Source organism: Dermacentor andersoni, chromosome 2 (assembly GCF_023375885.2).
Source record: "Dermacentor andersoni chromosome 2, qqDerAnde1_hic_scaffold, whole genome shotgun sequence".
NCBI classification, from domain to species: domain Eukaryota; kingdom Metazoa; phylum Arthropoda; class Arachnida; order Ixodida; family Ixodidae; genus Dermacentor; species Dermacentor andersoni.
The window spans coordinates 252,985,106-253,009,925 of record NC_092815.1 but is presented as its reverse complement, the minus strand read 5'-3'; the positions used below and the strand labels follow the sequence as shown (position 1 = coordinate 253,009,925).

Here is a 24,820-nt window from a genome sequence, read left to right as displayed (position 1 = left end):
TTGAAGGGCTTTAGCGAGATTGGTTTGGTTAGGGTCAAAGATAGCACATGCATATTCAAGTTTTGGTCACACAAGCGTTTTATAGGCAACTGATTTCACGGGTGGTTGTGCCATGAAGATATTACGGTGGAGATAACCAATAATTTTGTTAGCTGAATTAAATATGTGGCTTACATAATTTTGTCCAAGACAAATCTTTGGATAGGTGAATTCCTAAGTACTTGAAGGAGTCGGTAGTAGATATAGTGCAGATATTAATCTTGTAGGCAGAGGTAATGTAGTTAGGTCGACGATGGAATGAAATATGCACAGTCTTACTAACGTTTAGGGACATGCGCCATGTAGCACACCAGTTTTGAATATAAAAGAGGTCCTCCTGAAGAGTAGAGACGTCTGCGACGGTATTGATAGGGCGGTGTAGGACAATATCATCAGCGAAAAGACGTATTGCAGAGGTTACAGTGAATGGCAGGTCATTGATGTAGATTAAATATAGGAGTGGCCCAAGAACAGTGGCCTGAGGTACACCAGATAGAACGGAGGACACGGAAGATGTAAGGTTGTTAGCATATACAAACTGATTTCGGTTAGCTAAAAAACACTGGATCCAGTTAAGAACAAGTGGGTGGATGTTTAGGCGTGATAATTTTAGTAAAAGGCGAGAATGTGGAACCTTATCGAAAGCCTTTTCGAAATCTAAAAACAGGGCATCAGCTGGAATGTTAGAGTCGAGGTTTAAATGAATATCATGAATAAAGAAAGCTAACTGCGTTTCGCATGAGTGATCTTTCTTGAAGCCACGTTGATCAGGGTGAAAGAACTTCACTGAAGTTAGGAAGTTAGCAACATCAGAGTAAATGACATGTTCCATGATTGTGGAGCATACGCTGGGGAGTGAAATGGGGCGGTAGTTACCTGAGGAATCACCTTTCTTGAATACTGTAATGACCCCCCCTCTTTTCCAGTCTCTTGTAACAATGCTTGTGTCAAGTGATTGCTGAAAGATGATACAGAGGATCGAACTACAGACATACTTCGTATTTTTTAACACTTTGGCGTTAATATCGTCGGTACCACGAGATAATGAGCACTTCAGGCCATCTATTACGTTAACGATGCCTTCCGGCCTAAAATAGTACTTTCCATTGGTGTAAAATCCAAAAATGTTAAATCTGGTAGTTCATTGGCAGGTTCTTTTGTAAACATTGAACAAAATGCAAGGTTCAAGGCATCAGGAGCATTTGAGTCAGAAATGGGTGAGCCAGAATTATCACATAGAGAAACAAAGCTATTAGTTTCGGATTTTATCGTTTTCCAAAAACGCCGCGGGTTAGAGTTTGACATGTTTGGGAAGGTAGTATAAAAGAAATTACGTTTTGTGTGTGCTTTTAATGAGTTATATTCTTTAGTAACTTTGCTATATTTTTCCCAGGCAGAAGAAGAATCTGAGCATTTGGCTACACGAAATAATCGTTTTTTTCTTATTGTTTAAGCGCTTTAAAGTAGTGCTGAACCAAGGGGAACGCGCTCTTTCATTTATCGTGATAGTTGGAATGTAAAGACCTATTAAACGCAGCATTTAGGTTTTGAAAAGTGCCCAGTTACTCTCGGTCGCCCGCTGCTGATAGGTAAGGGCAAATTGCTCATGAAAGGTAGAAAGTTCACGAATAATGCTTGAGTAATCGGTTTTATTGTATAGTGTTAGTACTTTCTTTGATATTTTACTTTTGCGTATATTGCAAGGAAACGTGGCATAAATGACGGTGTGATCGCTAAGACCACTGACGTACGTAATAGGAGGCATCTTATCGGGGTGTGACGCTAAGACAAGATCTAGAATATTTGATCAGTGTTGAGTTATTCGCGAAGGTTTAGTAACAAGCTGCGATAGACCGAACAGCAAGCAAATGTTTATAAATTCGCTAGCCATGTTTGTTTGTGTTAGACCATGACGCAACGTTACTCCAATCTATAGTTGGAAAGTTGAAGTCCCCGAGTAACAATACGGGGGTGTTAGGATAAGCCGTTGTTAGTTCAAACAACGCATCGTAAAGAAACGAAAGAAAGTAGCTATGAGTGCTGGGTGGACGATGGCAAGGCCGATGTGCGTGCGCGGTGAAGTAGCGTGGCAGCACCTCCAAATCATTTCTAGAGGCGTTCTTACATTTACAAAATAGCACTTAATTTGGCGATGAGTAGCAATAGCCACACCGCCGCCACGGGTTCCACCGCACCTGTCTTAGCGAAAAATATCAAACTCTGGTAGATCAGGAAGAATTTCGCAATCAAGTATTGTGGAATTTAACCATGTTCCCGTTAGTACAACAATGTTACTGAATGACGAGGAAATGAGACTGCATAACGAATCCCGTTTGGGTATCAGGCTCCGGATGTCAGTGTAGAGCAACGATAGATTGTGCTTAATACGCTGAGTCGGCCTCAGTGGCTTTTGCACTTGCTGCTAGAATTGACGTTCGAGAACCGAATGTTCGAGAACCGCAGGTTTTTTGGCCAGAGATAAAGTTGTCCTAATGGAGCTTGAATGAAGATTGTTGCGCTTTTCCAAATTCGATTATACGTCTTCTGGCCAGACGAGTTTCCGGGGAAAGTCTTCGCTAATGCTGTATTCGGTGCCCTTCAGCTTACCGCTTGAGAAAAGGATGCCTTTTTATCTTTAAAGTGGGCGAATTTTACTATTATTGGCCTCCGTTTTCCCTCCTGAAAAGTTCCAAGTCTGTGGGCACGTTCTATATCACAACTTTGAGTAGTTACGCCCAGGGTTTTGTGGGAGTGTTCAATTATTGATTTCTCAGAAACGCACCACGACTCATTTGCCGCATCGCGGAGCCCGAAAAAAACCAGTTTACATTTTCGAGATCTCGTTTTCTATCTCATTAATGCGGTCAGTCAGCACAGTTACCTGAGCAGCGCTGCTATTAGCGACGCTTTCTATGTTATTTACTTGGGACTTTATATTCGAAAGTGACAACAGGTCGGATTCAATCTTGGTCAACCGTGTGCCGAGTTTGCTGAACGTTTTCTCATGATCAGCAAGGGTTGACCTAATTGAACTTAGCTGCTCAAGCATGGCCGACTGCCCGAATTGCAACGCCTTCTGAACATCAAGCATATCAGCAGGAAGTGCAGTTGGATCATTTCTAGGTCCAGGATTAGTCTCAATATCTCCTGCCAACAAAAGTAATTTCAACAGCATGAGAGCACAGTCAAATACTATACAAAGAGAGCGCCGTGGGCTCGGTAGCACGAGTAATGTTCGGTAACCAGCGCGTTTAGCGAAAAGGCAACAGCAATTTGTTAGCTGCGTAGCGAAGAAGTGAAGTCGGTTAGGATGGCCCATCACTGACACGCCGCCAAGCCCACTGAGCGTAGTGATGGTTTGTCTAGGCTTTATATCGGGAATCCAAGGGAAGATAGCGCTGTCAATCGAAGATAGTGTGCCAGGAAGCCATTGCGTCAGCCGATGACACCGCATCGACAGAAGTGGCGTAATCTGTGATGCGCACTCCGATGTTCCGTAGAGGTAGGTCCGGTGCAGCTCGCCATGGCAATGCGGAGCATCCTCGTCGTCAGGCAGTGGAATCCAGGCATGCTGTTCAAAGCACCGTGTTAGCTTCAGAATCCAGGACAGCGCCAAGAACTGCGTAGCGAAGAAGTTAAGACGGTTAGGATGGCCCATCACTGACATGCCGCCAAGCCAACTGAACCACCAAGGAGTGGCAGAGTGGTAAAATATACTTATGGTCTGCAAGGATTGTATTAGGTTTCGTCCTTTGCTCCTCCCGAAGCTTCTCTAGATTACGCTCGTCACTCTGAGTGGTATTGTGGCATACAGCCTGCACATCTGCAAAAAGTGCCTGTAGAGTTCTGGCCACATTTTCATCAGACTTTTGACCTCGCCTATCGCATTGGAACGCTGTTTTACAGACTGACAGGGGTCTGTGTCCAGCATACGACGCACATAGCCGCTTCGGTGCCATTTAAAATTTGACGAGCCCATATGGGTCAGAGTGCAGTGACCATCCGGCAAGGGCCATGTGGATAGTAATGCCTGCCACCTCAAGAAAATCCCGTCAAACGACAACATCGTGACACAGCTCTGGCAAAAGAAAAAAGAAAACGCTGCTTCCTGGACCCACCTTCTAAACGAATACGACAGCGACCTTATTGTGCAGTTTGCGACCAGCCGTGAGCAAGCCTCAGTGTTCGTGGTTCTTCCCTGAAGGTGGCTCCCGCGCACTTGGCCACTGCGATGGCACCGCTACCTATTATGCTCAAGCTTTCCATAGTGTCCATGAATGCGTAAATGATACTATTACAAATCAACAGGTCAAGCAGTGGTTCTTTATTTCCGGGTGTTGCGAGCACTTGCAGGGACGTCGCGTAGCCATCGGCCGGACAAGCGGCTACACTCGTACATTTCCCGGGCAATGCGCTTGTAGGTGTCCCGGGGAATTGCATTGAAAACAGCGCGGTTAGCTGCGTGGGCTAGCAGTGGTGCATTGGAGTGCAATGTAGCCAAAACCGCCACACCGCCGACACGTGATACGGCGGTTTAGCGGCTAGAATAGAGGGACATATGCCTTGCGCCGCTACAAACCTGAAGCGCGGAGGACCTCTCCCGATTTGTTGCGGTGCCGACGTGTAGTTGCCCGGTGTGTTCGGCACATGAGTGAACGGCAAAGGTGAGGAGTTCCACTGCGGGGCTCCAGCGTGAAGCGTCGTTGACCACGGACACTCAGAAGCCGATACTGCCACAGGCAGAATCTGCCACTCTCGTTGCTTGGCCGGGGGTGTTTTCTTGGTCGTTGCAGGGGTGTGTGGAGATGAACAGACGAAGGCCAAATCAGCTGCTGCTTGTGTAATACGCGGCGGTGGCGGAAATGAGCTTCGCCATATCTTTCAGGTTTGCGAAGCTCATGCTGGCTGTTAGGTCTTGGAATGTCGGACGCATTTCTTTACGCATGCATTACACCTTTTCTGCATCCGAAACAGGCTCCGCTATATGGTCACAGTATTCGGCAATGACGTAAATGAACTGCTTGAGGTTTTCTGCCGGATGATGAGTGCACTGATCTAGCTCTGGTTTTAGTTTAAACTTGTAGTCAATGGTGGTAAACTCCGCTGTAAACTCGGACGCCAAAGAATGCCTGTCGTGGTGCGCACCTGAGAAGCACCACCACTGTTTGGCTGACACCTCCAACACTCCTAGAAGAAACTGCAAACGGCGGTGAGGGGGATCCCCGCAATATAGTAGTACTCTGAGTACTTTTCCAGAAAGTCTTGCGCCGAGTGTCGGTCCTGTAGCCACTGAATTTCGGCAGTGGGACGGGCGCACGTTTGATGTTGAGCACTGGCCGAGCACCGGTTCCCTCATCGGGCCTAGCCATGCCGGTTGTCTCTTGATGCCTTACCATGTCGTTGAGCAGCGTAGTGGGCAAAAATTATAGCTATATCACCCGCGAGTCTCTCCGTTTTCATTGTGGTCCGGAAGGTCAAAGCCAACACTCCTTGGACGATGGAACAAGGCAGGACAGGCTGCGCAACTGGCTGGGTGGCACTAAACGATTCTTGGTCCTCCATGTTAGGTCCGATCGGACGAGGCCCCACTTGTCGAGTACGTTATTTATTTCGGGAAATCCGCGGCGCACGCACACACACACACGCAGTCTGCATTCCGTCCAGCTGCACTGCCAGCGGTTACTCCGCTGATTACTTCACTCACCCAGTTCGTTGTCGCTCACTCCCAGCATGCCGACAGGAGCGCCCTTTCATGTTTCCCCTACCCGCCACACACCGTCGCCTACCGTCCCGTGCCTGCGACTCTACAACACCTGTCGTCGACCCGGTACCCTCAAAGGTGACGCATCGTTATTCCTAATCCTGACAAGCAGATACATTGGAACAGGAGGAGATAGCATCAATAAGAGATAGTACAAAGGTGTGGACAATCCTAAGCTTGCTGCACCCATAACGAAAAAAGAAATATATGTCGCCACCTTCGCATTAACACTTAGCTCAGCCCCAGGCAAAGACGGCATCACGAATGCTATGTTAAGAAATATGATCGATCAGCAACTTGACTTGATACTTCAATGAGAAAATCTGGGGAACAGGTGAACTTCTCAAGAAATGGAAAGAAGCGACCATCATCTTAATACCTAAACCGGGGAAAGCAAGAACATTGGAGAATATCACGACAGTATCTCTAGCCTCCCGCTCAGGCAAACTTTCCGAAAAGGTTCTTCATATCAGGCTTGCTAACTATATCGAAGGGCACGAGCTTCTCTCGCACAACGCATGCGGCTTCAGACATCTTTGTACACAAGACATATTCATAAGGCTACGAGATGATGTGCTGCAAAATATGTCTTCGGAGGCACAAAACATTATAGCAGCAGTCGACTTAAGAAGCGTTTTTGTCACCATACCCCATACTCTCCTAATTTTGGAGCTCGAAAAAAATGGACTGTGAAATTAAGATCCATAATTACATCCGCTCTTGCCTCATTGACCGTAAAGCCACAATAGATATGAAAAATATTCGATCTTACAAACTTCCAGCGCATAACAATGATACACCACAGGGTGCCATCCTCTCACCACTTCTATTCAGTGTCGCAATGAACTGCTTGGCACGCCAACTAGAGAAAATTACCAGCCTCAACTTTGTGTCTTACGCAGACATCCCTTTATGGGCCTGCAAAGGCTCATTAGGGCGAAAAGGACTATACAAGAGGCTATCGACTCGGTGAAGGAATTTGCAGAACAAAACGGTGTGCAATGGGCTCCGGAAAAATCAGAGTTTACTCGAATGCATTGGTGTAACTACAGAAACAAACTGGTCATCCACATAAAAACGGTGGACCAGGCGTTACCAGAAATATGATCAGAATACTACGACTATGGTTACAAAGCAACAAAAGAGACACTCACACCATTGCGACTCTCGATTAAAGCACGAGGAAAATCGCTAGACTAATATGCAGAATTATCAAAAAGGCAAAGCGCTCCAAGAAAAAGAAATCATAACGCTATTCCGGGGTTTTATTAGGAAAATAACATACGGGCTACCGTATCAAACGCTAACCCGTGTGAAACTAAAGAAATCGAGCTAATAATACTGGACGTGTATAAGGCAGCACTAGGGCTCCCTACGAATGCAGCAAACGAGAGGGTGCAAGCTCTACGAACGTAGAACACATTGGAAGAACCGTTCTTATGACACAAAGAGAACGACTATGCCTCACAAGCATACGTAGAAACGTTCTGTCGCGTTTAGGCTCCCCATTACGACCACAGCATTGCCAGCGACAAAGAACCACGATGCTGGTTCTAATACGTAAGCGCATAATGGTCTCCCTTGTCCCACGCAACATGTAACAAAAATGATCACACAGCGAGAACACAAGCGAGAGCTAAACAGCTTCAGAAAACCTTCGAAACTAATCAAGACGTACTGTAAAAAATGTAGCTTGATTTAGCAAAGGACTTGTAATAGCGGCAGTTAAAACCATGCCCCAGTTCACAATTCACACATCCGTCTCCACACGTACTAGATGCACTGCTACAGCGGAAGCAGCGGCAATTGCACTGGCTGTCCCACAGAAGTATAAGCAAAACACTCAGCTTTAATAATGTCCGACTCCCAAGTGACCTGCAGGATGTATCCACAAGGCAGAATATCACAAGTCGCCCTTAAAATTAAAGCGACACGTTGAAAGATCATGCAATTTTATGGTGTCCTAGACCCTACTGTGTAGGTGTTCTGTAAGAGTACGCTTAGTTTACATGGGCGTTTCGTCTGCTGTTGAAGTTCTTGTCGGCGGGGCTAGGCGGCGCATCCGCACCTGCGAGGCGCCACAGCCAATACGCACTTCAGCGTAAGACAAGATGGACAAGTCCACTAGTTGGATTCTCACGTGACACCTCCCTTGGTCCGCGATATACTGGAACACCAGCGAAGAACCCGACAACAGTATATCCCACCGGGCAAACTATTTAGTACGGAAGAGGCGCGGAAATACGGAAGAATATAGACGCATATGGGTGCCTGGGGGAGAGGCAAGTGGGGGCTGAAGGACGGAAAGCTGGGCCGAAAAAAAAAACTCCGGAATGCGTCGTGCCAACTAAAGGCGAAGACAAGAGGTTGTTGACACGCAAATGCCAAAACGTGCAATTAACTTTTTTTTCTGTCAGGGGCATTCATACCAGGAGCTTACTACACATGCACGAACAAACAAATATATTGGAATAGGAGCATGATGATTATGTCGCCGCAATATGCCATGCATGCTAAACAAACAAACAAAAGTTTCACTAATACATATGCGCTCCATCTCGATGCAATATAAAACGGTTCCATCAGCTCTGAGTCACTGTAATTCTCGATTCTCCTCACTATCATGATCCACCAAAGCCGCGGAGCATACATGCAAAATATACAATGCGCAGGCAAATTCGCAATAGCGTTGCTTCTTATGGAAAGCTCATGTTCTTATTCACGATCAATAAAGCAGCGGCTAATTTTATGCGACTTCCCCTGCTTGCTACGTGGTACACTGGCTTTTCTCTTTAGGGGACTCATTTCAGTGAAGGAGAAGTGCAAAAATGGCGGTGTACCATGCATGGAGTTGACATGGGAGAACAGATTTCTGGTTCCAGCGCAGTGTGCCTGTGATCAGTGCATTAGTTTTCAAAACACGTTGTTCAATCTCAGCAAGTCGTAGAGCACTAAAAGCCGACAAGGCGAAAATTTTCTTATTACGGGCCGATGTCCTCCAAAGAAAGCCAGCTCTTAACCCATATTGGCAAATCCATACGAAAGTCGGTCCAATAACTCCCGCCTTGTTGAACGGCAGTGCCAATATTGTTTACTGACTGTGTAATGTGGGCCAACATTGGGTCTCTATCAGAATGGCACAGCCAATATTGTTTACTGACTGTGTAATGTGGGCCAACGTTGGGTCTCTATCAGAATGGCACAGCCAATATTCGCGCCACGATGTTAACCTTAGGCCATCATTGGGCCAGGAATCAGAATGGCACTGCCAATATTGGAACCACGCTGTTAATCTTAGGGCGTCATTGGGCCAAGAAGTGCCAATATGTTTCCAACGTTGGCCCAACCTGACGTGCCGCCTGGGTTGTTGTGTTGATATAGGAGATTGTGGCCAAGCACTGCACCAGGGTGGCCAATCCTGATCTGGTGAGGGAGCGCATGACCGGTTCTGTTCACTGGGGTCAGGCCGCACTCCAGGCCTGTTTATGCAATTTTGTCAACATGGGGATTTCTTTTAATCCGGTGGGAAATTGCGCGGCACGGGTATTCGAACCTCGGTCCACTTGCATGCGAGGCGGATGCTCTACCTCTACGCCATCGCTGCGTACTGTTCGACTTTATTATGGCACTCGCTTGCCAAGGCCGCCCATGAGCCTGGTGGCGTGACAATGCAGTATGACGAAGAAGGATTGACTTCGATGAATGGACACAAGCGGTATAGCAACGACGGCATTACAATAATGAGATGGCAAGTCTTAAATTACGCTGATGGTGTAACTAAAGCTGAGTGACGCCAAAGACAAGAGATCTACCAGTGTCAAAACGATGGTATGACCACAACCGCATTACAAAACTCGAATGACAACGAGGCCTCGTCCATGTCGACATGGTGACGACAATATGACTACGAATGAACGATAGCGGTTGTCTACTGACGACATAATGACGATGCTCACGTAATGACGACTGTATGATTAAGCATTAGGACGACGATGGCGTTACAACGACAACATGACGTGAATCCGATAAGAAAGTTGGAATGATGAAGATGCAACTACCACAATGACGTCACGATCATGATCACATGCATAGATTCTGAAGCTACCAGGATTTCAAGCCACTTGGTACGTGGTACAATACGTGAGGACAATGGCACGACAAGACCCGGATCACGAAACTGTAATGACGACGATTTAACTGCGACGGCATCACGAACATACGGACTGGATCACGCTGGTGGAAATGGGTCCGTGTGAGAGGCTGGTTAGATATATAGATAAATAGTTTCAAAATTGGTCAAGTAGGCCTCCACGCCCTTTAATTGCGTATTAACGTATTCGCATTCACAGTTGATGAAAAGCGGTTAGGTATCCTCGCGTTCTTTATGCACATTTCGCTTTCCAAGCAAGCAAATAGCTATTAAAGGTGAAAAATTGTTCCTCTCTTTAAATAATGAGTGAATGAACACAAACTGCTTCACTTTGCAAAAAATATTTTTGGTATCTAGGTATTCAGGCATCGCTAGCGGAGGCTGCGAGCTTGGGCGGATTGACTGAGTAGAGAGGGAACCGGAACCAAAGAAATCTGATAGCGGTCATGCCACAGATATGGAGTTCCGAACGCACACGACATGGCAACGTCATGTTAGATCACTGTATATTGCGCTTACAGCGAGCCACAAATGCCTCTATTTATCGTCTCATTGTTTTGTCATCCCCAGCATGCTAGTGCAGGGCACCAGCAGCGTGAACAAGTTGATGCAGTGGCTTCAACTGGGCGGTTACCCACCCAACACATGGCCCATGCCGGGCCCTTCCAAACTCCCACTCAGACCCGCCGCCCAGATGGTCCTCGACAGCGTCGTGCGCTTGCAGCCCGCGCAGGTGCTCCGGGCAGCCCTGGCTGTATCGGCAGCATATCGGTGAGTGCCGCCACGGAGCGTTTTGATGCTTGTACGGTTCGCAGCGGCCTTGGCGAAATTTCGCAGCTGTAAATAAGACTGTAGTAAGAAATACGGGTGCCAGCAGAATAGGAAGATGACGGTTGTTGTAGGTGGTGCTGGCGCTCGCCCCGCTGGGTCGTTGTCAAGCTCTGTGCATTCATACAAACCACCGAGCTCATGTAACCTTATACGCATAGTATCAATACTATCAATTTAAAAAAGACAGCATGTTGATAAAATTGCATAAACAGGCCTGGAGTGCGGCCTGATCCCGGTGACCAGAACCGGTAACGCACTCCCTCACAAGAGCAGGATAGGCCACACTGGTGCGTTCGTCCGGCACAACGTCCTATATGAATACAGCAATCAAATCCCCGCCCTCAGTTCCCAGCAGCTGCGAAGCAAGGGACTACAGCGGTGGTCAGACCGGTGACGAAGCAGAGGGTGCTAGAATATCTGGGTCCGGACAGGCCGCCATTAGAATCTGAACTTGGCAACGTTCAACGCTAGAATGCTATCTAGTGAGGCGAGTCTAGCAGTGCTATTGAAGGCATTAGCGGGCAGTAAATTGCATATAATAGGGCTCAGTGCGGTTAGGAGTACAAAAGAAGCAAATACAGTGCTAAAAAGCAGGCACGACCCCTGATACCGGGGCTTAGTGCAGAGAGGAGAATTAGGAGTCGGATTCCTGATTAATAAGAATATAGCTTGTAGCATACAAGAATTCTACAGCCTTAATGACAGGGTGGCAGATCTTGTTGTGAACCTAATAAGAGGTACAAATGGAGGGTCGTACCTGTCTACGTTCCTACATCCAGTCATGATGGCCAGGAAGTCGAAAGCTTCAATTAAGACGTGGAATCGGCGATGGGTAAAGTCAAAACGAAATGCACTATACTGATGGACGACTTCAATGCCCGGGTAGGCAAGAAGCAGGCTGGAGACAAGTCAGTGAGGAAATATGGCAAGGGTTATAGGACTAGCAGGAGATAGTTGTCAGTAGAGTTTGGAGAACGGAATAATTTCCGGATAATCGATACCTTCTACCGCAAGCGGTATAACCGAAAATGAACGCGGAGGAGCCCGAATGCAGACACTAGAAATGAAATGCAGCTCATACTCTGCGCTAACCTAGCCATCATACAAGATGTGGACGTGCTCAGCAAAGTGCGCTGCAGTGACCATAGAATGGTAAGATGTCGAATTAGCCTAGACTTGAAGAGGGAACGGAAGAAACTGGTACATAAGAAGCCGATCAATGAGTTAGCGGTAAGAGGGGAAATAGAGGAACTCCTGACCAAGCTAGAGAACTAGTATTTGGCTTTAATTCAGGAAGAGGCCCTTAGTATAGAAGCAATGAACAGAAATCTTATGGGCATCATTAAGGAATGTGCGATAGAAGTTTGTGGTAGCTTCGTTAGACAGGGTGCCAGTAAGCTCTCGCAGGAGACTAAAGATCTGATTAGGAAATGCCAATGTATGAAAGCCTCTAACCCTACAGCTAGAATAGAACTGGCAGAACTTTCGAAGTTAAACAACAAACGTAACATAGCTGTCACAAGGAAGTATAATATGAAAAGTAGCTAGCATGCTCTCACGAACGGAGCAAGCCTAAAAACAGCGAAGAAGAAACTAGGAATAGGCAAGAATCAGATGTATGCGCTAAGAGACAAAGCCAGTAATATTGTTACTAATATGGATAACATAATTCCAGTGGCTGAGGAGTTCTACAGAGATTTATACAGTACCAGTGGCATCCACGGAGATAATGGAAGAGGGAATAGTCTAGAGGAATTTCACATCCCACAAGTAACGCCGGAAGAAGTACAGAAAGCATTGGGAACTATGCAAAGGGAGAAGGCAGCTGGAAGGATTAGGTTAGAGCATACTTCTTGCAGGATGGTGGGCAGATTGTTATAGAAAAAGTGGCCACCCTCTATACGGAATGCCTAATGACCTCGAGCATACCGGAATCTCGGCAGAACGCCAACATAATCTTAGTCCATAAAAAAAGGGACGGGAAAGACTTGAAAAATAATAGACCGATCAGTTTACTGTCCGTTGTCTACAAAGTATTTACTACGGTAATCGCAAATAGACTGAGGAATACCTTAGACTGCATTCAAGCAAAGGCTCAAGAAGGATTTCGTAAAGGCTACACCATATTCACACTACCAATAAGGCGATACAGAAATGTGCAGAATATGACGAACCGTTATATATAGCTTTCATGAATTGCGAAAATGCGTTCGATTCAGTCGAAACCTCAGCAGTCATGCAGCCTTTACGGAATCAGGGTGTAGAGGAGCCGTATGTAAAAATACTGAAAGATATCTATAGCGGCTCCACAGCACACGTAGCGCTCCATCAAGAAAGCCACAAAATCCCAATAAACAAGGGCATCAAGCAGGGCGATACGATATCTCCAATCTTATCCGCAGAGAGTTTACAGGAGGTATCCAGTGACCTCGATTGGGAAGAATTGGGGACAAAAGTTAATGGAGGATACCTTACTAACTTGCGATTCGCTGATTAAAATCATATTGCCTAACTTGGTAACTCAGGGGACCAATTGCAATGCATGGTCACTGACCTGGAGAGGCAAAGCAGAAGGGTGGGTATGAAAGTTAATCTGCAGAAAAATAATGTCTAACAATCTCGGAAGAGAACAGCCGTTTACGATAGGTAGCTAGGCACTGGAAGTGGTCAGGTTATACATCTACTTAGGGCTGGTAGTAACCGCGGATACAGATTATGAGACTGAAATAATCAGAGGAATAAGAATGGACTGGGGGGCATTTGGCAGGCATTCTTAGATCATGAACAGCAGGTTCACATTATCCCTCAAGAGAAAAGTGCATAAAGGCTGTGTTTTACCAGTATTCACCTACGGAGCAGAAGCCTCAAGGCTTATGAAAAGGGTTCTACTTAAATTGAGCACGACGCAATGAGCTATGGAAAAAAGAATGATGGCTGTAACGTTAAGGGATAAGAAAAGAGCAGATTCTGTGAAGGAACGAAAGCGAGTTAATAACATCTTAGTTGAAATCAAGAAAAAGAAATAGGCATGGGCAGGACATGTAATGAGGAGGGAAGATAACCGATGGTCATTAAGGGTTACGGACTGGATTCCAAGGGAAGGGAAGTGTAGCAGAGGGCGACAGAAAGTAAGGTGGGCGGATGAGATTAAGAAGTTTGCAGGGACAACATGGCCACAATTAGCACATGACCGGGTAGTTGGAAAAGTACGGGAGATGCCTTGACCTGCAGTGGGCGTAGCGAGGCTGATGATGATTATGATGATGATGATGATCAATTGGTGATGCATACTGGTTCCCGTTTTCAACCTGGAACTCGCTACCCGAACTCTTCCTCCCGTCTGGGCCATGCTGCTGACGTGCCTCAGCAAGGTGCCCCCGTATCACTGGCGGTCGCATGCTTCGGAGTGTGAAGGCAGCGAGAACCTGTCATTTTCAAGGGCACCGACGAGCTCGATGTTGACGGCTGACTCACTTCGTATGATCGGGTGAGCGCCCACAATAAATGGGATGATGGCGAAAAACTCAGGAACGTCAACTTTTACCTGGTGCAAGTGGCACAGCTGTGGTTCTCCAACCACGAAGCTGATATTGCCAGCTAGTCGTCCTTTAAAACCAGCTTCGTCAAAGTCTTCGGTGGACCCGCTGTTCCCAAGCTCCGCAAAGAACAGCGCCTACGCGCTCGCGACCTGCAATGCGGCGAGAACTTTATGTCCTACATACAGGATAATGTCGACCTCTGCCGTTGCATCAACCCTGCTATGTCCGAATCTGACTAAATCCGGCACACAATGTAGCGAATTTAGTGCAACGCCGTCCTAATTCTCATTGCCAAAAATCCCCAAGCAGTCATAGACGGCGTCACTTCTGCCAGTGCTACGTCGAGTTGCGCAAACAGCACATTTCTACACGCTTCCAGAGCTCTGGCACGACCAACACGTCACCATTGTCAACGCTGCTGCTATTGACACCTCAATCTTAATGCAGCAAATACAGCAGTGTCCGATAAGTGGCACGACAATTGTCACTTGCTCCCCACGTCCCGGACTCCGCGCAGGCTCTTGCTCCCACGCTACAAGCCATAGAGGAGCAAATTTCTGAGGCACTGCCTGCTTCCTGCCAGCAACCACTTCTTTCCGCTCCTCTGCCCTATGCTGAAGTCGAACGCAGGCAGTCACCAGCAATGCCTCTTGGCACGGATCCTGGTCGACCTGCGAATGACTTCTACGCTGCGTGTGCACATGTGCCCCCGAACCCGCCTCCTTTTCGCCGTCCCGTACTGCCGTCCACTAATCCTTGGCGCACTCCGGACAACTGCTACTTATGTTGCCTACCTGGCCATGTCGCTCGTTTCTGTCGTCGCCATGACTTCCGTGCTAGTGAGGGCGAAGAACATCAAGGATACTTACGTCGTGAGCCATCGCACCCGATTTGCTCCCACATATAATGGGCACCTGCTCACCGAATCGACGTGGCTACAGCACACATCGGTCGGTCTCCCCACGTCGGCGTTACCTTTCTCCTATGCTTAGTCGCCCCCCATCCGTTCAAGCGGAGAACTAGCTATCGCAGTTCCGGAGGCAAGAACTTCGCTTGTGTCGACAACTTCAAGGCCTCGATTTCTCCCTGCGAAGGAAAGAACCGTGAATACCGAAGGTGCTTCCTCGCAAGCACTCGTTGATTCTAGAGGCGCTGTGCCTGTTCTTAGTAGAGAACTGTGCCGCAAGTTAGAAAAGATCACAATTCCGCATACCCACGTCTCTCTGCCTTGCGCAGCCGAGCACAACATTTAACCTTCATTGGCATACACAGCTTGCCTTGTCATTCAGGACATATTGTACTTAGTCTAAATTGTCGTTTTCTCACCATGTTCCCAAGGCGTTATTTTGGGTCGGGATTTTATTGCTACTAACTACGCCGTTGTTGACTGTGCAGGTGCCGAACTTGAGTTGTCGCCGATGTGTGACGCCTCGATTGACCCCCTTCTCGAGTGGTCACCGCCGCGGACACTGACGTACCTCTTTTGTCTTCTGTTCTTCTACTACTTTTTTGCGGCTATGCTCCCTCTTTCCAAACGCTGTTTGCGCCCTCGGAAGGCTTGGCCTCTCGCAAGAACTTCCTCCTCCCTTCGATAGTTCTCGCAGTCGAGAACTCTTGCAGTGCCATTTCTGTCACAAATCGGTTTTCTTCGACAGTCACCTTATTCCTTGGTGAATGTATAGGTCGGCTTGACAATATTGATTCTGTCTACTCTATTCAACTGCCTGATGACACGTTTAGTCTTCTCATCGACAGCCTTACTCCTGGGACCGCCGCCGATTCGCCCTCCTTAGAGGCCTTACTCCCGTCAATTGACTCCGAACTCCCGCCTGCCCAGCGTACCCAACTCTTGTAGCTGCTCGAATACTTTCGGATGTCATTTCAGCATAAACAATCTTCCTTGGGAGCCACATCTGCCATCGTCCACCACATTCACACCGGGACTCATGCACCCCTACGCCAGGGTCCATACCGAGTTTCTCACGCGTTACGCCCCATCATTGATGTACAAGATAACGACATGCTTCATCGTGACGTTATTCAGCCATTACACAGCCCTTGGGCCTCCTCAGGTTGGCTGGTGAAGAACAGAGACGGTAGCATCAGATTGTGCGTTGATTATAGGGACCTTAAAAAGATCACGCGAAAAGATACCTATTAACCGCCCATAATTGACGATGCTCTCGACTGCTTACAAGGCGCAGAGTTCTTTTCCTCTTTGGACTTTCAAACTGGCTACTAGCACATTCCTATGAATAAAACTGACCCTTCCAAGACTGTGTTTGTAACACCAGACGATTTATGCGAGTTTATACGAGCCTCTGTAATACGCATGTCACCTTCGAACGGCTCATCGACAACATTTTTAGAGGCCTCAAATGACACACGTATCTTTGCTACCTAGATGACGTTGTAGTCGTTTTGAAGGACTTTAGCTCCCATTTGACCCGCCTCGCAAGCGTCCTGACTTGCCTTCCACAAGCTGCACTGCAACTTAAATTCGAGAAGGGCCACTTTGCCGCCCACCGGCTTACCCTCTTAGGACATGTTGTAAGAAAGGATGGTGTCCTTCCCAACTCTCCAAAGCTTCGCGCCGTCGCCGAGTTCTCAGGCCGCTGCGTTCAAAGAGCTCCGTAGCTTTATAGGGCTGTGTTCGTACTTTCGCCGATTCGCGCATAATTTTATGTCCATAATCGTACCCTTAACGCAGCTGCTTGCAAAATCCAAGGCAGGTCTGCATGGGCTACCGCTTCTGAAGACGCGTTCGCCACATTACGCCATCTTTTGATAACCCCACCTATTCTACGCCACTTTGACCTGGACGCTCTTACCAAAATCGATATGGACGTTTGTGGAGTCAGCCTCGGTGCTATTTTTGCCGAGCTTAGGTTTGGCTTCGAAGAGTACGTCGTCTTTTACGCCAGCTGCCCTCTCACCAAAGCAGAAACGACCTATTCGGAAGCTGAAAAATAATGTCTTGGATTCGTGCAATCACCAAATTTCGTCCTTACTTATGTGGCCGCCGTCCATTCGACGTCGTGACTGATCGGCCTTGTGCTGGTCGTCGTCATTTAAAAACCTATTCGGTCACCTGCCTCGTTGAACGTTTCGTCTACAAAACTATGACATCCGTGTTGTCTACCGCTCACGCCGTATGTATTCGGATTCCGACGCTCTTTCGTAATCACCACTTCACGATGAGCATAGTACTGACTCCAGCTACGATTCTTCATCTCTTACATTTGCCGACGTGCCAGCAACGCAACTCAGGGATCCTTGGATAGCCTCTCTTCTAAAGTATTTATCTCAACCATCAGCACGCACAACCGACCGCTCGCTTTGCCGTAGTGTTTGGCACTTTTCCATCCGCGAAAGGCTCCTGTACCGCCGCAACTGCCTACAGGATGGCCGTAAGTGGTTGCTAGTGATTCCTCGAGATTTACATTCCGACGTATGTGCCTCTTTTCATGCGCATCCGTAATGCGCCCATGCCTGTTTACTAAGATGCATGCACGCCTATGGCTTCGGTACTACTAGCATCGTCTACCATGGGGGCACCAGAGGGGGCACCTCACCACCTCAGCCCTTGCTGACGCTGCCGGTGTCTTCATCGAGGACGGCAGCTACGAGTTGCCACAAGAACTTCAAGTTGGCGAAAATCTTCACTGCGCAGTTTTCCTGCTACCGCCAACGACAGCCGTCAGCCCCCATCTCGTCCGGCCACAAGGAACAATCAGTGCGGGAGCAAACCCGTATCTACAAATACCACCCTCCCCCGACGCGAGTTTGGGGCACCTCACCGCAAAAAACTCAGTCACGCAAATGCCCTTTTTCGTGCAGGTTAGTTACCTGCCACACGCATCTTGCTCATGATTTAGCGATCGCTTCTTGTTTGCGGTGTCGCGCCCCCTCGACATGCTTGACCCTTCGCGTATTGCACTTGGCGAGCTAGTGTGTTCAATTGCTAATAATAAGCATGTTGTGTGCTTATTACTTATGTTATCTGGAGACATTGAGGTAAACCCCGGTCCTGATTATCATCATCATCATCATCAGCCTGGTTACGCCCATTGCAGGGCAAAGGCCTCTCCCATACTTCTCCAACTACCCCGGTCATTTACTAATTGTGGCCATGTTGTCCCTGCAAACTTATTAATCTCATCCGGCCACCTAACTTTCTGCCACCCCCTGCTACGCCTCCCTTACTTTGGAATCCAGTCCATAACCCTTAATGAACATCGGTTATCTTCGCTCCTCATTACATATCCTGCCCATGCCCATTTCTTTTTCTTGATTTCAACGAAGATGTCATTACCTCACGTTTGTTCCCTCACCCAATCTGCACTTTTCTTATCCCTTAACGTTACACCTATCACTCTTCTTTCCATAGCTCGTAGCGTCGCCCTCAATTTAAGTAGAGCCCTTTTCGTAAGCTTCCAGGTTTCTGCCCAGTACGTGAGTACTGGTAAGACACAGCTGTTATACACTTTTGTCTAGAGGGATAATGGCAACCTGCTGTTCATGATCTCAGAATGCCTGCCAAACGCACCCTAGCCCATTCTTACTCTTCTTATTATTTCAGTCTCATGAACCGGATCCGCAGTCACAACCTGTCTAAAGTAGATGTATTCCCTTGCCACTTCCAGTGCCTCGCTACCTATCGTAAACTGCTGTTCTGTTCCGAGACTGTTAAACATTACTTTAGTTTTCTGTAGATCAATTTTTATACCCACCCTTCTGCTTTACCTCTCCAGGTCAGTGAGCATGCATTGCAGGCGGTCCCCTGAGTTACTAAGCAAAGTAATGTCATGAGCGAATCCCAACTTACTAAGGTATTGTCCATTAACTCTTATCCCCAATTCTTCCCAATCCAGGTCTCTGAATACCTCCTGTAAAAACGCTGTGAATAGCATTGGAGAGGTCGCATCTCCCTGCCTGACGCCTTTTTTGTTGGGATTTTGTTGCTTTCTTTATCGGGGACTACGGTGGCTGCGGAGCCGCTATAGATATCCTTCAGTATTTTCACATTTGGCTCGTCTACACCCTGATTCGGTACGGCCTTCATGGCTGCTGAGATTTCGACTGAATCAAACGCTTTATGGTAACCAATGAAAGCTAGGCATAAGGGTTAGCTTATTCCGCATATTTCTCTATCACCTGATTTATCGTGTGAATATGGTCTATTGTGAAGTAGCGTTTACGGAATCCTGCATGGACCTTTGGTTGACGGAAGTCTAAGGTGTTCCTGATTCTATCTGCCATTACCTAAGTAAATACTTTGTAGGCAACGGACAGTAAGCTTATCGGTCCATAATTTTTCAAGACTCTGGCGTACCCTTTCTTATGGATTAGGATTATGTTAGCGTTCTTCGAAGATTGCGGTATGTTCGAAGTCATGAGGCATTGCGTATAGAGGGTGGCCAGTTTTTCTATAACAATCTGCCCAACATCCTTCAACAAATCTGCTGTTAGCTCATCCTCACCTGCTACCTTCCCCCTTTGCATAACTCTCAAGGCTTTCCTTACTTCTTCCGGCAGTACTCATGCGATTTCAAATTCCTCTAGACTACTCTCTCTTCCATTATCATCGTGGGTGCCACTGGTACTGTAAATATCTCTATAGAACTCCTCAGCCACTTGAACGATCTCATCTATATTAGAAATGATATTGCCGGCTTTCTCTCTTAACGCATACATCTGATTCTTGCCTATTCCTAGTTTCTTCTTCACTGCTTTAAGGCTTCCTTCGTTGCTGAGGGCATATTTAATTCTATCCACATTATACAAAATAATATGCGGATAATGAATACCTTCTTCCGCAAGCGAGATAGCCGAAAGTGGACGTGGAGGAGCCCAAACGGCGAGACTAGAAATGAAATATACTTCATACTCTGCGCTAACCCTGGCATCATACAAGATGTGGACGTGCTCAGCAAGGTGAGCAGCAGTGACCATAGGATGTTAAGAACTCAAATTAGCCTGGACCTGAGGAGAGAACGGAAGCAACTGGTACATAAGAAGTCGATCAATGAGTTAGCGGTAAGAGCGAAAATAGAGGAATTCCAGATCGAGCTACAGAACAGGTATTCGGCTTTAACTCAGGAAGAGGACCTTAGTGTTGAAGCAATGAACGGCAATCTTGTGGGCATCATTAAGGAGTGCGCAATAGAAGTCGGTGGTAACTCCGTTAGACAGGATACCAGTAAGCTATCGCAGGAGACGAAAGATCTGCTCAAGAAACGCCAATGTATGAAAGCCTCCAACCCTACAGCTAGAATAGAACTGGCAGAACTTTCGAAGTGAATCAACAAGCGTAAGACAGCTGACATAAGGAAGTATAGTATGGATAGAATTGAACATGCTCTCAGGAACAGAGGATGCCTAAAGAAGTGAAGAAGAAACTAGGAATTGTTAAGAATCAGATGTATGCGTTAAGAGACAAAGCCGGCAATATCATTACTAATATGAATGAGATAGTTCAAGTGGCTGAGGAGTTCTATAGAGATATATACAGTACCAGTGGCACCCACCATGATAATGGAAGAGAGAATTGTCTAGAGGAATTCGAAATACCACAGGTAACACCGGAAGAAGTTAAGAAAGCCTTGGGAGCTTTGCAAAGGGGGAAGGCAGCTGGGGAGGATCAGGTAACAGCAGGTTTGTTGAAGGACGGTGGGCAGATTGTTCTAGAAAAACTGGCCACCCTGTATACACAATGCCTCATGACCTCGAGCGTACCGGAATCTTGGAAGAACGCTAACATAATCCTAATCCATAAGAAAGGGGACGCCAAAGACTTGAAAAATTATAGACCGATCAGCTTACTGTCCGTTACCTACAAAGTATTTACTAAGGTAATTGCAAATAGAGTCAGGAACACCTTAGACTTCCGTCAACCAAAGGACCAGGCAGGATTCCGTAAACGCTACTCAACAATAGATCACATTGTCACGTGGTGGTGACGTTGAATAACACAGTAGCAATACTGTGAACGACAAAACAAACTTTTATTGGGCGAACCTGTGCCCACAAAACAGGCTACACTTATAGCTCAACGATAGCGGCGAACACGCTCGGCGATCGTCGAAAATCTGATCAGCGGGTCAAGCGCCTCGGCTTTTACACAACAGTCGTCGAATGTTTCAGACTAATCGTTGGGACCCGCATGCCTTCCACAAAGTTCTACGACATTCGAGTCACGCGATGAAATCAGATAACACAAGGTTCGGCGACAACAGACAGCCGGGTAGAAGCATCGATAACTTTCCAGAAACGTCGGATACATGCAGGCGCGTCCCTCACTGTGCGATTACAGTTGTTAAGCGGCGAAACGTGGTCGGCCGATAAAGATAAGCACACGTGTCAATACCCCCCTCTTAAAAAGCATCGACCCGATGCTGCAAACAAACGAAGTTAATAAACAAAAGCACTTGTAGCAAAGAAAAGAACAAAAATAACGAAGTTCGTCAGCGTCCGTAAAAGGATTTAAGGCGCACCACGTGGACCACTTCAGATCGTGCGCGGCGCCGCTGTGAATGCGAAATGCCGTCTGGCACGACCTCATAGTCCAGAGCGCCAATACGTCGGATGACCTTGTAGGGTCCGAAATAGCGTCGGAGTAGTTTCTCACTGAGACCTCGTCGGCGTATCGGGGTCCAGACCCAAACACGGTCGCCAGGCTGGTACTCGACGAAGCGTCGTCGGAGGTTGTAGTGTCGGCTGTCGGTCCTCTGCTGGCTCTTGATTCGCAGGCGGGCGAGCTGTCGGGCTTCTTCGGCGCGCTGGAGATAGCTAGCGACGTCAACATTCTCTTCGTCAGTTACGTGCGGCAGCATGGCGTCAAGCGTCGTCGTCGGGTTCCTGCCGTAAACCAGCTTAAACGGCGTGATCTGTGTTGTTTCTTGCACCGCCGTGTTGTACGCAAAGGTTACGTACGGCAGGATCGCGTCCGACGTCTTGTGTTCGACGTCGACGTACATTGCTAGCATGTCGGCGAGGGTCTTGTTCAGGCGCTCCGTGAGACCATTCGTCTGCGGATGGTAGGCAGTTGTCCTCCTGTGGCTTGTCTGGCTGTACTGCAGAATGGCTTGGGTGAGCTCTGCTGTAAAAGCCGTTCCTCTGTCGGTGATGAGGACTTCTGGGGCACCATGTCGCAGCAGGATGTTCTCGACGAAAAATTTCGCCACTTCGGCTGCGCTGCCTTTTCGTAGAGCTTTAGTTTCAGCAAAGCGGGTGAGATAGTCCGTCGCCACGACGATCCACTTATTCCCGGATGTTGATATCGGAAACGGCCCCAACAAATCCATCCCAATCTGCTGGAATGGTCGGCGAGGAGGTTCGATCGGCTGTAGTAATCTTGCTGGCCTTGTCGGTGGTGTCTTGCGTCGTTGACAGTCTCGGCATGTCTTGACGTAACGGGCGACGTCGGCGGTCAGACGCGGCCAGTAATACCTTTCCTGTATTCTCGACAGCGTCCGGGAGAATCCGAGGTGCCCAACGGTTGGATCGTCGTGTAGGGCGTGCAGTATTTCTGGACGCAGCGCTGACGGTACAACAAGAAGGTAGCTGGCGCGGACTGGTGAGAAGTTCTTCTTCACGAGCAGGTTGTTTTGTAGCGTGAACGACGACAACCCGCGCTTAAATGCCCTAGGGACAACGTCGGTGTTTCCTTCCAAATACTCGACGAGGCCTTTTAGCTCCGGGTCTGCTCGTTGCTGTTTAGTGAAGTCATCCGCGCTTATTATCCCAAGGAAGGCGTCGTCGTTCTCGTCGTCTTGCGGCGGGGGATCGATGGGGGCGCGCGATAAGCAGTCGGCGTCGGAGTGTTTTCTTCCGGACTTGTATATTACTGTGACGTCATATTCTTGTAGTCTGAGGCTCCACCGCGCCAGCCGTCCTGAAGGGTCCTTTAAGTTAACTAGCCAACACAATGCATGATGTTCACTGACGACTATGAATGGCGTGCCATAGAGGTAAGGGCGGAATTTAGATATAGCCCAAATGATGGCGAGGCATTCCTTTTCTGTCGTAGAATAGTTGCTTTCCGCTTTTGACAGCGACCGGCAAGCATACGATATCACCCTTTCAAGTCCTTCTTTCCTCTGGACTAGGACGGCACCGAGGCCTAGGCTACTGGCGTCAGTGTGGATTTCGGTATCGGCGTCCTCGTCGAAGTGTGCAAGTACCGGCGGCGACTGCATGCGTCGTTTGAGTTCACGAAATGCCTTGGCCTGCGGCGTTTCCCACTTGAACGCGACATCACATTTGGTTAGATGTGTTAGCGGCTCCGCGATGCGTGAGAAGTCCTTGACAAGCGCCTATAGTAGGCACACATGCCAAGGAATCTGCGCACTGCCTTCTTGTCGGTTGGCTGCGGGAACTTTGCGATGGCAGCTGTCTTCTGTGGGTCGGGGCGTACTCCTGATTTGCTGATCACGTCGCCTAGGAACAAAAGCTCATCGTAAGCGAAGCGGCACTTTTCCGGCTTCAGAGTGAGCCCTGATGACTTGATGGCTTCTAACACTGTCGCAAGCCGCCTAAGGTGATCGTCGAAATTTCCGGCGAAGACAACGACGTCATCCAGGTAAACAAGGCACGTCTGCCACTTCAGTCCGGCTAACACCGTGTCCATGACGCGCTGAAACGTTGCAGGCGCCGAGAACAGTCCGAATGGCATGACCTTGAACTCGTAGAGGCCGTCTGGCGTGATGAAGGCAGTCTTTTCGCGATCTCTCTCGTCGACTTCTATTTGCCAGTAGCCAGACTTGAGGTCCATCGACGAGAAGTATTTAGCGTTGCAGAGCCGATCCAATGCGTCGTCTATCCGTGGAAGGGGGTACACATCCTTCTTCGTGATCTTGTTCAGTCGACGATAATCGACGCAGAAGCGTAGGGTTCCGTCCTTTTTCTTTACCAGGACTAGAGGAGAGGCCCACGGGCTTTTCGACGGCTGGATGATGTCGTCGCGCAGCATTTCGTCGACTTGTTGCTTAATAGCTTCACGTTCTCGCGTCGAAACTCGGTAAGGGCTCTGGCGGAGTGGTCGAGTGCTCTCTTCGGTTATTATGCGATGCTTTGCAACTGGTGTTTGTCGAATCCTCGATGACGTCGAAAAGCACTCTTTGTATCGTCGGAGAAGACTTCTGATCTGTTGCTGCTTACTCTTAGGAAGACATGGATTCACGTCGAAGTCTGGTTCGGGGACAATGCTCATCGGGGTAGATGCGGCTGAATCCGAGAGGACAAAGGCATTGCTGGTTTCCACAATTTCCTCGATGTATGCGATTGTCGTGCCCTTGTTGATGTGCTTGAACTCTTGGCTGAAGTTGGTTAGCATAACTTCCGCTTGCCCTCCGTGGAGTCGAGCGATCCCTCTTGCGACGCAAATTTCACGGTCGAGCAATAGATGTTGGTCACCCTCGATGACGCCTTCTACGTCAGCAGGTGTTTCAGTGCGACGGAAATAATAATGCTGTCGCGCGGCGGGATGCTCACTTGATC

General features: G+C 47.9%; 1 protein-coding gene across 2 annotated transcripts in view; it reads left to right on the top strand.

The window, feature by feature from the left end:
- Positions 1-24,820, top strand: part of LOC129387016 (uncharacterized) — a 403,253-nt gene that overhangs the window by 251,354 nt on the left and 127,079 nt on the right. For both annotated transcript variants that reach the window (XM_055075645.2, XM_055075644.2), the window contains exon 4: positions 10,521-10,721. In XM_055075645.2, coding sequence (XP_054931620.2) covers positions 10,521-10,721 — 201 coding nt within the window. The remainder of the gene's footprint in view (positions 1-10,520; positions 10,722-24,820) is intronic.